We start from the raw sequence: 12158 nt of genomic DNA, 5'->3' as shown, positions 1-12158 counted from the left end.
ACCGCATCTGCAACCTGCAATTCCGAAGCAAAGCGCCAGGATCTTGCTTGAGACTATGACCTCATGCAATTTAGTTATCCTGATTTAGGGAGCGGAGACGGAGACGGAAATTAATTCCCTGCTTCTTGGGATTGAATCAGCATATACGGAGTAGTAAAGAAAAAGAGAGGAGGGAGAGGGGGAATTCCGTTCTGGTTTCCGAACATACTACTTCCTCCGCTGGAAACCCCAGGTCAACTCAACTAGTTATCCGTCAGTGATCGCATCGCAACACAGACACAGACAGAGACCAGGATGTCAATGTGAAATGAATAATAATCAATCCCCAGTGCGCGCGAGTGATGGATGGATGTGTAGACGGACAGCAAACCAGCCATCGACTGCTGCCTCATCGAGGGTCCAATAATTGGACGATTGGATCATTGGATGGGTGCCATACATACATACATACATTGACATACATACATACATACATACATACATACATACATACATAGTACCTACCATGGATGGATCCAGATCGGATCGGTCGGGAGGGCCAGCCAGCCTCTCAGAATCAGAGAAGACCAACCAACCCAACCCAACCACATCACAATAAAAGTAGTATACTATACGAAGTACCTACCTACCTACCTACTCCGTACTTACAGCAAAAATAATAATAATAGTATTCATGCAATGTGCTGTGTACTGAATGAGTGAGTGAGTGGTAACTACAGGACTAGATACTAGTAGTTAACTCGACTGATTGATTGATTGCACTGCAGCCCCGCGCGGGCGGGCGGCATGTGATCCGTTTGCCTTATCGCCCCTGCTTGCAGCCTTGCGGGTTGCCGGGGTTGCCTTCAGAGTGGATATTGGTATCTAGGTATGGGGAAGGGAGGAAGAGCGGCAGGAAGGAAGGAAGGAAGGAAGGAACTCTTGTCGTACTTGTCCCACGGTACAGATGTATGTGTGACAGTGACTATCTACGGTACGGAGGCCTCCCGAGACGGATGGGCGGACTGTACGACATGCTCCCAGGGTCCATCCATCATTCAAACTATCCAGGATATACACCATAGCCGAACCAAGGTAGCTAGAGCTAATAATACGAAAGATCCCAACATTCCCATCATTCCATATCGATGGACTCCAGATCGAGATCGAGATCTGGACCCATTTCTCAACCCCCTCTTTGCTTGCACGCACGTAAGGTAATAATAAAAAGCCCAGGTCATCATTGTCGTCAAAACGCAAGGTAGATCTGGAAGTCGCTCATGGTAGGCAAAGAAAAAAGACAGGACCGGAAATGATCATTCCTCGACTTTGATCGAGGATGAGGTGCACTTGTTAGAGAAGGCGGGAAACTCGAACTTCCGCCCGATGTAGGCAAATAGATCGCCCATCGAGTCCTTCTCGACCATCCCATCCGCAAAGTTATCGAACGCGGTCCGCAGAATGAACATCACCCGCGACACGAGACAGCCGGGGATGTTGTGCGTGTAGTACTTCATACTGCGGCAGATGTTGCAGGCGAATTGGTATCGCTCCTGCAGGCCCAGGACACCGACCAGCCCCGTATCGGTAGCGGAGATGATCAGGCTGAGCGCCCAGTAGAAGCCCAAGGATGTGGCCAAGAGGAGGTCCGGATAGAAGATGTTCCTGGCCACTATCACTTCCATCGTGCTCGGGTTGCGGCACCTGAAGATGGGGAAATCGTCCGTGGGATCGATGTCGTGGACCGATTCCTCCCATGGACCGCCACTGGGGTAGGTGTCGGCGTACATGGCTTTCCACATCTGGAGTTGACCTTGGAGTTCGTGGGCGCGTTCCCAGATGTTGGTCTGCATGGTCACCAGCTCCGCCGGAGACTTGGTGTCGGCTTTCAATAAGGCAGAAAACTCGTCAATCTCGCACAGGTACCCGGGAATATGAACGGCGACATCCAAAAGCCGCTGCAAGATGTCCTTGCTGGGTGCATCGCCCGGCCAAGGCACGGTCAACCAGTCCTTGTCGGCCAGGAAGGTGGGCTTGCGATGGACCAAAGCAGCCGTGACCTGCAGAATATGGTCAGACGCATGTTTGCGATGGCAATAAATGGCAGAAAATCATACCCAATACATGCGAAGGTCAACATACAACGATCGCTCCACCCCATGTCGATGTCGATATGGCGTTCGCGTTCGCAGAAGCTCCAGGCCGCCAAGCTGATGCCTCAAGAGCGAATCTTTCGAGGTCTGCTTGAAAGCCTAGTCCACATAAGTAAGATCTTCGATGAGAAGGGTGTGATACCCACTTCAATAATGGTCGCGAGCAGAACGACTAGCAGCACCTCGGTCGACTTGCCCTTCTGGGGGTCATACAAGGCTTCTTGCAATAGGCGCAGGACTTTGGTGTATCGACAGTGACCGGCCACCTCGACCGCTCGATTGCCATCGCGTCGACCCGCAATGGTGAGGGACGCCGCCTCAAAGGCGTTATTAAGCATGGGGGAACAGATGCGCATCTGTCGTGCTTCGCGTAGCGCGATCGTACCGCTTACATTTTGCGGGCTGAAATCGTTGACGAGACGCTCCACGTACAATTCAATTAGGGCATTAGCTAGATTTGGGTCAGCGAGGACGACCTTTTCCCTCGCCCATGGCGGAGAGGAACCACGACCTGGAGAATGGTAAGCGGGGGGGAGGAATAATGTAAAGGACGGGAATGGTTGGAAACCACGTACTTTGTTTCCGTGCTCGGCGCTCGTCGTTGGGAAGCACCACGGCACTCGGCGATGCTAAGGACTTCGTCTTGGAGGTCCGAGCTATGTCATCCAATGACTTGTCGACGGTATCATTATTGTCGTCATCGTCATCCTCGTCCTCGTCCTCGTCCTCATCCTCATCGACATTGTTGTTGGCCGGATCATCCGACTCCTTCGCGGAATAAACCGACTGGCTGCTCTGGGACGGGCCATGTTCATCCTTGATTGCAGGGAGATTGGCGAGCTGTCGCGTCTCGGCAAGCTGCTGCTTCAAACTCTCGCATGAGCGAAGTAGATTTTCGATTAGCGCCGACTGCTGGATGTAGTGACGGTCCCGCTTGTTGGTGCCGTACTCGCACTCGGACGGGGTGCCGCGGAGGCAACAGGCACCGCACGGCTTTACTCGGTCGCACTGGCGAGAGGTGCGCGTTAGTCGGATGCCACAACACATGAGATGGTAAGACGGGCCCGGCATTTAAAGCAGCCCCAGGCCCCTCCGGACCCCGATAGAATGCTCCCAGACTCGACGAGGCATTGTCCATACCTTGACTTTGCGTTTGTGGCAGTTTAAGCATGAGTAAGTGGGTCGGATCTTCTTTCGCGCGCCCGCCTTCGCGGAAGGGTTGGACTGATCGTTTCTGGGACGGTCCTCCACGGCGAGGTTACTCATGGTGCTCTTCTCTTGTGTGCTCTCTTGCGGGGCTCAGACTGTGGCTGACTACTGGTGGTCGGGTGGGTGGTTTAGATGAGGGGAGAAATATGGGGGGTGGTGGGTGGTAGTGGTGATGGAGGTGGTAGCTGGAGCCCCCGACGGGACGGCCGTGTAGCTGTCAGTCAGCCAAGGTAGGGTTCTTATGCAAAAAAGACGCAGGCTGGCAGGTCGACAGTTATGGTGGTGGTGGTGGTGGGCGAACAAAGTCTATTGTGAAAATCATTCGAATTCGGGGGCCTCCAGATTGGACTCGTGGTTCCAGACTAGTCAGGATCGTTGAGGCACCGTGAGTGGTGGCTTCCTCCAGGGAAATGACGATGAGACCATCACTCTCGCGAGACTTTCTATGCACCTTATTCCAAGTTGCCCTGGTTCGGGGCCACTCTCGACCCTGGTTCAAGGAAGGCTAATTCGAATGCGCTCCTGTCAGTCCTGTCAAGGCTATCGGGACCCGGCGTGGGAAGGGCACAGGCGCCCTCCGGTCTTCGCACTCCTGAGCGGATCCTCGCCAGCGTTTGGCTCGGCCCCCTGGTTCTTATTTCTCCTCCCCACCCTTCGTGCAGTGGCTCCGGTGGAGGTTGCAGGCAGGCAATGATGGGATGCCGGACATTGTACCCAGGGATCCTTGTGATCTGTCACGTCAAAGAAAGCAAAAAAGAAGGATTCTATCTATGGAAGTATCGCGCGAGCTTTCCTGCAGCACTGACCCTCTCGCGTCCGTTGCATAAGCCTCAGGGGAGTTGACTATTTTCATTCCCACCCCGGTCGAGAGAAGCCATGAGACGCCCCCCCTCAGGCTGTCTGAGCCCGTGTGACATGACCGGGGCAGATGCAGGCTTGTTGAGTCTGGGAGCCACCGAGGGATCTAAAGGGGGGCGAACGAAGACGTCCCTTCTCAGACAGTTGGGGATCTTGCAGGGATCGGCGGTTTTAGCGTGATGCGACGGGCTCGAAAAGCGGTGGTGATAGACTGCGTAAGTACTCCGTACAGGCGTCTCGGCTGGAGGAGACCTGGAGGCTGAGGCTGCTGCACAGTCGGTCGACAGAGCAATATACGGAGTACAGGGTGGTCCGTAGGGCTACCGATCAGCCCCAGGAGTGTCCATCTCTTGAATATTTATTGTCTCTTCGCTGGAACGACGGGCGATGGCCACGGATTCAGGTCTACCGCTAACATCCCAGCAGCACCCGGACGGCGCGGAGGATTCGGGATTCTGGTCTCAGGAGACCCTGTCACTGTCAGGCTGTCAGCCGTCCACGCCGTCGCCCTCCCTAGTTAATGGACCGACTAGTGGTAGTGCCGCGCTTATGTATGTCTTGCGCGAAGGGGAAAAAAAAAGAAAAACAAGCAGCGAGAAGAAGAAGCAAAACTGAAAAGGCGGACTGGCATTCACGGCATCGACCAGAACACTGCCTAATGCGAGCCCTCCTTGCAGAGTTGGCAAATATTGATCCCCCACTGCCGTGGATAAGGATTCCCTCCGAGGAGTGGCTTGGTCCTAGCTTCCAGAAAGGATCCCAAGGGATTCCACTCCGGCCGAAGCAACGGCATTGAATCTAGAAGGACTGGGCGGGGAATACTGTGTTTTTTTTTCTTTAGCCTAACGGCTTGTCAAAGGGGGACGCGTTAGCCTACTGGGATAGCTTGCAGCGGCGGTGGTAATTATTTGGTGGCTCACTCTGGAGACCTGATCCGTCCTTTCTTTCCTCTTGGGCGTGGGCTTGATAATCAAAGAGACCGCAACGAGAAGAGTCAATGGAGAGAAACGCCGATGATAGGAAGCTGAGGCGGGGTGGAGAAGACGCCGGAGGAGGAAGGAAGGGCGCGCCGGATCTCCCAAACAGGAAGTCGCGCGGGGTTTTCATCTCAGCGCGCCAAAGAGTCTTGCCGACTGGGCCATACAGAGCGTCGCTGAATCTCTTTTCTAGCAGCTCGCGGACGGGTTTCTTGTTGCAGTGCAACGACTTATTATCGCCGTCGGCTTAATTGGAACGGTGCAATTGCTCAAACAGATGCCAGAGTGTCTTGGTCTAGTAAGTACCCAGGACAGTCCCTCACACTCGATGTCAATCCAACGCAACGGTCTGGCCTTCCAGTTCCAGCACACCATTGCAATCGGCTTACTCGTGGAGCCTGTCGGCCAAGGGTGCCATCAATTGCCCAATCGCGCACACCGTGGGAACTAAAGCCCTCCTCATCTCCCCCCCCCCCCCCCCCCCCTTCGAAACTGGTCCCATTCTTATCAACATCCCTACAGCATGGCATTGGGCTAAGCACGACCAAAATGGTGGCTAGCTATGAAAGAGCTCGGACTAGGCAACAATAATCAGTTGATGTGTAGCAGTGCTCTCTCTACACGGGGACTGTCTAGGCCAGTAGATAGATAGTGCTTCTCATCCCCAGGCCTTCTCTCTCTGCCTAGTAATGCTAAGAGTAAGATGATTTTAGTCCCAATCCCATCCCCACCTCCCCTACTCAAAGTCTCGCCTGACGCTCCCCTCCCCTCCCCTCCTCATAATCAACCGCAAAGCTATACGCCTCCTCATAATGCATATCCCAATACGCATCCCAGATCCTCTTCGTAACCGGCCCAATGCCACCCCCATTGACCTTCCTCCCATCCAACTCCGTAATCGGCATAATACCACCCGCGGTAGTGGACATGAAGATCTCATCAGCGTGATACGCCAACGCGACAGGCACAACCTGCAGATGAACCTCGATCCCGGCCTTCCGACAAGCATCGAAAACACTCTTCCTCGTGACGCCCTCCAACACGCCGCGATCAGGGGTATACAAGGCGCCATCCTTCACCAAGACGATATTATACCCGGCTCCCTCGGTGAGGTTTGCGTCGCCGTCCGTCAGGAACGGGTACGTGGAGTCCCGCTCCGCGGCCTCGAGCATGCCCCGGGTCAGGTCGCCCCATTGCAGGTTCTTGACTGTGGGGTCCATGGCGCCGGGGGGCACGCGGCGGACGGTCCGCGTGATGATGGCGCTGCCGCCGACGCGCTGGACTTCCGGGGGCATGGCCCATAGGTATGGTTGGATGAAGAGGTAGAGGTTGTTGGTTAGGTCGTCTGGGTTGATGCCCCGGACGCTGCGGATGCCCCGTGTGACGATGAGTTCGACGTAGGCGTCGCGCAGGCCGCTTCGGGAGACCATGTGGACGAGGGTTTGTTTCACTTGGTCGCGGGATATTGGGAGTTTGAGGCGGAGTTTTGCGCAGCTGAGTTCTAGGCGCGAGAGGTGGTCGTCCAGTCGGAAGAACCGACCGTCCCACACGGCGGGCACGTCGTAGGTGAGGTCGCTGTGTAGGAAGCCTTGGTCTATCAGGGGGATGCGCGCTTCGTTGAGTGGCACGAGCTCTCCTTCTACCCAGGCGACGCCCTTGGCGAACGGGTTGGTGCTGGTTTCGAGGACGGCCTGGCGGGCGGCGTAGCCGGCAAAGACTCGGTCCATGGAGGCCATGGTGAGTGAGGGTCGATGGTGAGGTGTCTGAGATGGAGATGGGAGGAGGAGGAGTGGAGAGTTGTCGGTGACAGGGAGGGGAGTAGGTGAGTGAGGGGAAGCAGGAGGGGTGATGCAGGCCGGGTTTAAATCCCATCGGCGTCAACTTGACACGCGGTCGTACAGAGTGGTGATCACAGATATCAAAGCAGGATATCGGATTGATAGTGGCCCGCCAATGACGACGCTGACCCTGATTGATAAGCTCACCCAGGCCTTGTGAACCGGGAAACCAGTTTCTGGTGCTTGACTTGGGCTGCCCACTCTTTCGGGAAGTATAAAAGTCTCTGCGGACGACAGGCCATGCTCGATTGATTGGCTTTGCTCCTAAAAAGTGATAGTAGGGAAGGATGCAGCTTGACAAATCTCGGTCCTGGTAACTACTACAACCATGCCAAAGCGGGAAAGCAAGCTATGATTTAAATCCTGGTGGCTCAGGCCAACTTGATAGGCACAGCACCAGGAGCACTGGGGCCTCCTCTCCACATTGCGTGGCCGTAGATCCGAGAAAGACCTCGAATCCAACCAGAGAATAACCACCATGAATGTGCTGTGGCGAGTGTATTGCCGAGTGACTTAATCACTAAATCTACGCTTATGCATCTCTACCGATGTTCGTCTACAAACAATTCACAGTAAGCACAATCAACCACATCTCAATCTATGCTTGAGCTAACGAGCTGCATATCCCCAGACTATGTACATGCACATCACCTGCACCATATCATCCCCATTCCCCAGAAACCCAAACCCCGGTCATCCATTTGACCAACAACCCCTGCACCCCGACACGTGGAACCCAGTATCAAGATCCCTTTACTTTTCTCAAACGCATCCCCCAGTTGGGAGTTATAATATCCTCCCTATTCCCGAAAGAGGTCCGCTTGCCAGTCTAATGAGGGATCGACAAGCTAGGATGGTAGTACTTCCGGTCACATCATACATCGTACTTACTACACCGCAACGCAACAGATGAGCCTCGGCCACAGGATTCCAGCATGGCAAACAGGAATCCCGGACTCCAATGCATCCTACTATGACACGATGATCACGGGCAAACCTACTGTACCTGTATAGTTAGGTAGTTAGTAGGTACTTTAAGTAGCTAGCTATAGTTAGCATGCTCGCTATTTAACCGAGCTAGCTAGCTACAAGGTAAGTAGCTACCCCATATCCTATCCTACCCATCACTATTCCAAGCTAGCAAACTTCGATAGTACGGTAGATAGTCGATCGGACCGTCCGTCGCCAACCCACCGGATCAGATTGGCGGATAATCCACGATTCCCTCTCCCCTCCGCAGTCCGCACCATCATTAATGGTCCCCGTGTCCTTTCGCGAATCCAAGGAATCCACAACGCACCCCATGCCATGCCATGCCATCCCATCCCATCGCCAGTGGGCAGGGGCCAGGGGAATAGCAAAACTAAAAGGGTCCTGATCCAGGGGGGGAGCCCAGCTTCCCCATACTGGTCAAGTGAGTAAGTGCCCAAGTGCGGTGAAAATTGACTAGTGAGGAGGGGGGGGAAGCAGCCGATCCCTGATCCCTCATGTACTCCTCCGCACCGCACCGGCGACCAGCACACACCCACACCACACGGCACAGCTCGCACAGCGCGCACAGCTCAGCTCGCACCCCCAAAAGAAATACCAACCAACCCCCCGACGATCAGATCATCCCTCCCGCCCCTCCAGATCATCACTGACCGACCGACAATCATCCACCACCCACAAACAAGTAAGTAGCAACCAACATAGATACATAAATACATAAATATATCACCGCCTCACCCACCCCCTTCCCCTCTACTCAAACCCTCCCCCCAAAAAAAACCATGCCCACCCATCACCACCACCACCACCACAAACAACAACAACAACAACAACAACAACCACACCAAAACCAACCCATGTCCATCCACGCCCACGCCGATGCCCCAAACCATCCACACCAGCAATAGCAATGACGCCTCCCTATCCCTCTCCCCATCCACCCGACTAGTCCCCGACATCCACACAACCGCACACGCCGGGTACATATTCGCCGCGTTCGCCGCAATCGCATGGTACAACTCCCTCGAACTGCTGGTGCTCTGCCTGTCCACGTTCCGACACCACCGGAGCAAAAGCACCTATTTCTGGTCCCTGCTGCTCGCCTCCCTCAGCATCATCCCGCAGAGCCTCGGCTACGTGCTCCTGTTCTTCCTGCCGGAGATCCCGCCCTGGGGGCCCGCGACGCTGATCGTGGTCGGGTGGTGCGGGATGATCACGGGGCATTCGCTGGTTCTCTGGTCGCGGCTGCATCTGGTGCTGCATGATCCCCGGATCCTGCGGTATCTGTTGAGGTTGATCGTCGTCGATGACATCTTGCTGCAGGTGCCGATCACCGTGTTGCTGTATGGGACGGTGACGTTTCGGTCGAGCCGCATCTCCGATGGGTATTCGGTTATGGAGAGGATTCAGCTCGTCGGCTTTGCGTTGCAGGAGACCTTGCTGTCAGGGATTTATGTCTGGGAGGCTGCCAGGTTGTTGTTGCTTCGGCCGGGGGGGCGCCATCATCGCGTGCTGGGGCAGTTGTTGGCGATCAATGTGCTCGTTTTGCTGCTGGATGTGGCCGTCGTGGGGATTCAGTATGCGGGCTTTTACTCCATACAGGTCATGCTGAAGCCTGTCGCGTATAGCGTCAAGCTGAAGTTGGAGTATACGATTCTGGGCCGGTTGGTGAGTGTGGTCGAGGGCGCAAAGGCGCAGGATATCTTGAGCACCCAAGAATTCACCATGCTGCCCCAGTCGGCTGGGACCGGGAGGAGTGACGGGCGGTTTGATGTCCCCAGGGCGGATTCGGCATCCCCAAGCGGAAGTGCCGCGGGCAGTGGTTCATAACATAATTTTCCATATTAACGCTAGAATACCACAATGCTTCTTGTAGACACATGATTGAGGAATAGAGGCATGTCCGGCTTCAATTCAGCCCCCGCTAACCGTTCACAGAGAGCCTGTTTAACAACACTGGAATCTCTTCTTGTCCAACCACACCAAATTCATGACCGACGCTCATAGTTGGGCCACTGGCATCCTTTTCCCATACCGGGAGAGGATCCACGGCACAGATGTAAACACCAGGACCACCAGCCCCATCATCGTATTCCCCCAGCCGTAGTTCAGTCTCACATACAAGTGGAATCCAGCGAGTGGTAGAAACGCGGCAAAGAGTGAACGCACGAAAACACTAGCCCCCATGACTGAGGCGGCACCTTCGGAGCCGTACAGGTCAATGAGGTAGGCCTGCGATGGTACCTGGAAAGGTATGGAATGAGCAAAGAGGCTTTAGCATGTCAAGTCTTTGACACTTACCCAAACCAGGAAGCAGCTAAAACCAACAATGAATAGCCCTATTGTCGGGACCACCGGGTTGACTTTGTACTGCGCCGTCCAACTGTAGACGACTAGGCCCACCGGAATGACAGGAGCAGCCCACTTCATTAGTGTGAGGTGATATTCTGACTTTGGCTGCGTAACACTAGCTGACGCCATGTGCCTCCTTAAGATGCAATCAGTCAATAGAGCAGCGAAAAAGTTACCGAGTATTACCCCAAAATCCAGGCTTCGTCCAAGCAGGAGAGATAAATCGGGGCCAAAGCCGTATTGCATTTCGAATACCCAGGAGATTGTTACAATCAGCAGATGAAGAAGGCCTAAGACAATTCCTATGTAGGCGGAAATCATCGAGACAGCTGGTGAAAAAACAACGATCCTGATGGGACGGGTGAAGGCGGGAGATAAGGATTGCCAGTGACCCAGGCTGCGATCGTGCGCTGATCGGATATGAGTACTGCATGATCTCTTTCGTAGTATGTCTGCCTTCCTTTCGAGTAAGATCTTAGGATGCGTTTCCCGCATAGCTGCCAACGTGGCTAATGTTCCTATTCCACTCTTTCCCTCTATTAGACAACGGTCCTCATGAGCGTGAGTCTCGTCTGATTGACTTACGGCGATTGAAATACTCCAAAGGGCCCATCTCCAATTGGATGACGACGCCAAGGCACGCCCGATCAACAGTCCAAAAATCTTTAGCGATTAGCCCATGACATTCTCTGCTGTGATTGTCCTAAAACAATATGGGAATGAACAATTCTCACTTACAGCTCCAAGCAGTGGCCCAATAGCTAAACCAGTTGCCGCCCGGCTGCGCTCTCTGAGCCGATATAGATCTGCCACCGTCCCTCCAACCACTGTAAGGGGCGCCGCTCCGGCAAACCCGACAAGGATACGAAAGGTGATGAATTGGAATGGTGACTTGCTCAGTGCACATATGATCGTGAATGTCAGGAGGCTGATATTACCGCAGTGATACGCTTGTAATCTGCCGTACGCTTCGGAGATAGGTGGAAAGAAGAGTGCACCCAATGCAGAGCCTAGAAGATAGAAACCGAGGTCAAGTAGCGGAAAACATGTGATGTTTATCCCGAGCTCTTTCATGACATTTCCCATCACAGGCATGACTATCATGGAGCCCATGCCACTGAGATGTCCTGGTCAGTCTCACCCATAGACATAGTATATAAGCCTCCTTGTGGATACGCTTACACAGTACATGAGAGCCATTCAAGTATTGCCAGATATGTGTACCGCTTCCAACTGGCCCAATTCTGAGGATTTTTGGGGTCTGCTGGTCCGTCCCAGTCGACCACGTACTCAGGGGATACCGGCCTAGGGCAACCTAAAATCCCCCCATCGACCGAAGACTTGCGAGGGCGCAGCTCAAGGTAGTCACCGGTGGAAGCCATTTTCTGCGACATGCCCTCGCTGGCGTATTTGCACGTTTTCTATTGAGCAAGGAAGACAGACACTGTAATAGGATGAGTGCCAGAAGAAATACTAGTGCAAGAGTAATTGTGCTGGAAAACCAGTGGTTGGGGTTATGGCTGCGTTGGCGCGAGATAGGAAGGAGCGGGATGCATTCGCCCAGGTTGGTAGCTGCGTCCCTATTGAACCAGTCAGTAAGGTTTCGCCTTGCTGGGACTATCATCTGATGCGAACCTACCAAATAACCCATATAAGAATCGGGTGACACCGTTCAATCGTATGGCAAATCACAGAACCACGATGCCAACCAACGTGTCAAGAAACATGATACTTTGGACGACTCTCTTCAAAAATTGAAGCCTGTCTGGCCAGAATAGAGATCCACTTTGTATTCTATTATT

General features: G+C 53.9%; 4 protein-coding genes across 4 annotated transcripts; 1 reads left to right on the top strand and 3 right to left on the bottom strand.

Annotated features, from left to right (window-relative positions):
• Positions 1 to 833: 833 nt before the first annotated feature.
• Positions 834 to 3670, bottom strand: BO70DRAFT_360152 (Zn(II)2Cys6 transcription factor). Its single transcript, XM_025542712.1, has 5 exons — positions 3273 to 3670; positions 2708 to 3140; positions 2279 to 2643; positions 2097 to 2231; positions 834 to 2039 (listed from the first exon to the last, which is right to left on the bottom strand). The coding sequence occupies exons 1-5, from the start codon at positions 3396 to 3398 to the stop codon at positions 1296 to 1298; spliced, it is 1803 nt and encodes a 600-aa protein (XP_025401421.1). The 5' UTR covers positions 3399 to 3670; the 3' UTR covers positions 834 to 1295.
• A 2225-nt stretch (positions 3671 to 5895) lies between these two features.
• BO70DRAFT_360148 (aminotransferase class IV) lies at positions 5896 to 7251 on the bottom strand. The gene has a single exon (XM_025542711.1). The coding sequence runs from the start codon at positions 6910 to 6912 to the stop codon at positions 5917 to 5919; it is 996 nt and encodes a 331-aa protein (XP_025401420.1). The 5' UTR covers positions 6913 to 7251; the 3' UTR covers positions 5896 to 5916.
• Positions 7252 to 8778: 1527 nt separating this feature from the next.
• On the top strand, positions 8779 to 9899 carry BO70DRAFT_385817 (uncharacterized protein; the record flags this gene model as incomplete). Its single annotated transcript, XM_025545770.1, has 3 exons — positions 8779 to 8863; positions 8913 to 9740; positions 9881 to 9899. The coding sequence occupies exons 1-3, from the start codon at positions 8787 to 8789 to the stop codon at positions 9897 to 9899; spliced, it is 924 nt and encodes a 307-aa protein (XP_025401419.1). The 5' UTR covers positions 8779 to 8786.
• Positions 9858 to 11741, bottom strand: BO70DRAFT_332491 (MFS general substrate transporter; the record flags this gene model as incomplete). The annotated part of the gene is made up of 5 exons (XM_025540923.1): positions 9858 to 10248; positions 10306 to 10884; positions 10942 to 11019; positions 11095 to 11473; positions 11539 to 11741. 5 exons carry the CDS (start codon positions 11736 to 11738, stop codon positions 10006 to 10008), a joined length of 1479 nt encoding a protein of 492 aa, XP_025401418.1. The 3' UTR covers positions 9858 to 10005.
• Between the last annotated feature and the right edge of the window lie 417 nt (positions 11742 to 12158).

The sequence above is a fragment of the Aspergillus heteromorphus genome, assembly GCF_003184545.1.
Source record: "Aspergillus heteromorphus CBS 117.55 chromosome Unknown BO70scaffold_6, whole genome shotgun sequence".
NCBI lineage: Eukaryota > Fungi > Ascomycota > Eurotiomycetes > Eurotiales > Aspergillaceae > Aspergillus > Aspergillus heteromorphus.
Note: the sequence above shows the minus strand (reverse complement) of the source record. Positions and strands in the feature narration are given on the sequence as shown.

Bases quoted from the DNA above. Each gene is read 5' to 3' on its own strand.
- BO70DRAFT_360152 (XM_025542712.1), bottom strand. From the start codon at position 3,398: ATGAGTAACCTCGCCGTGGAGGACCGTCCCAGAAACGATCAGTCCAAC. The intron at 3,141-3,272 runs GTATGGACAATG...ACCTCTCGCCAG, and splicing joins GCCACAAACGCAAAGTCAAG to TGCGACCGAGTAAAGCCGTG. The intron at 2,040-2,096 runs GTATGATTTTCT...CATATTCTGCAG, and splicing joins TTGACCTTCGCATGTATTGG to GTCACGGCTGCTTTGGTCCA.
- BO70DRAFT_360148 (XM_025542711.1), bottom strand. From the start codon at position 6,912: ATGGCCTCCATGGACCGAGTCTTTGCCGGCTACGCCGCCCGCCAGGCC.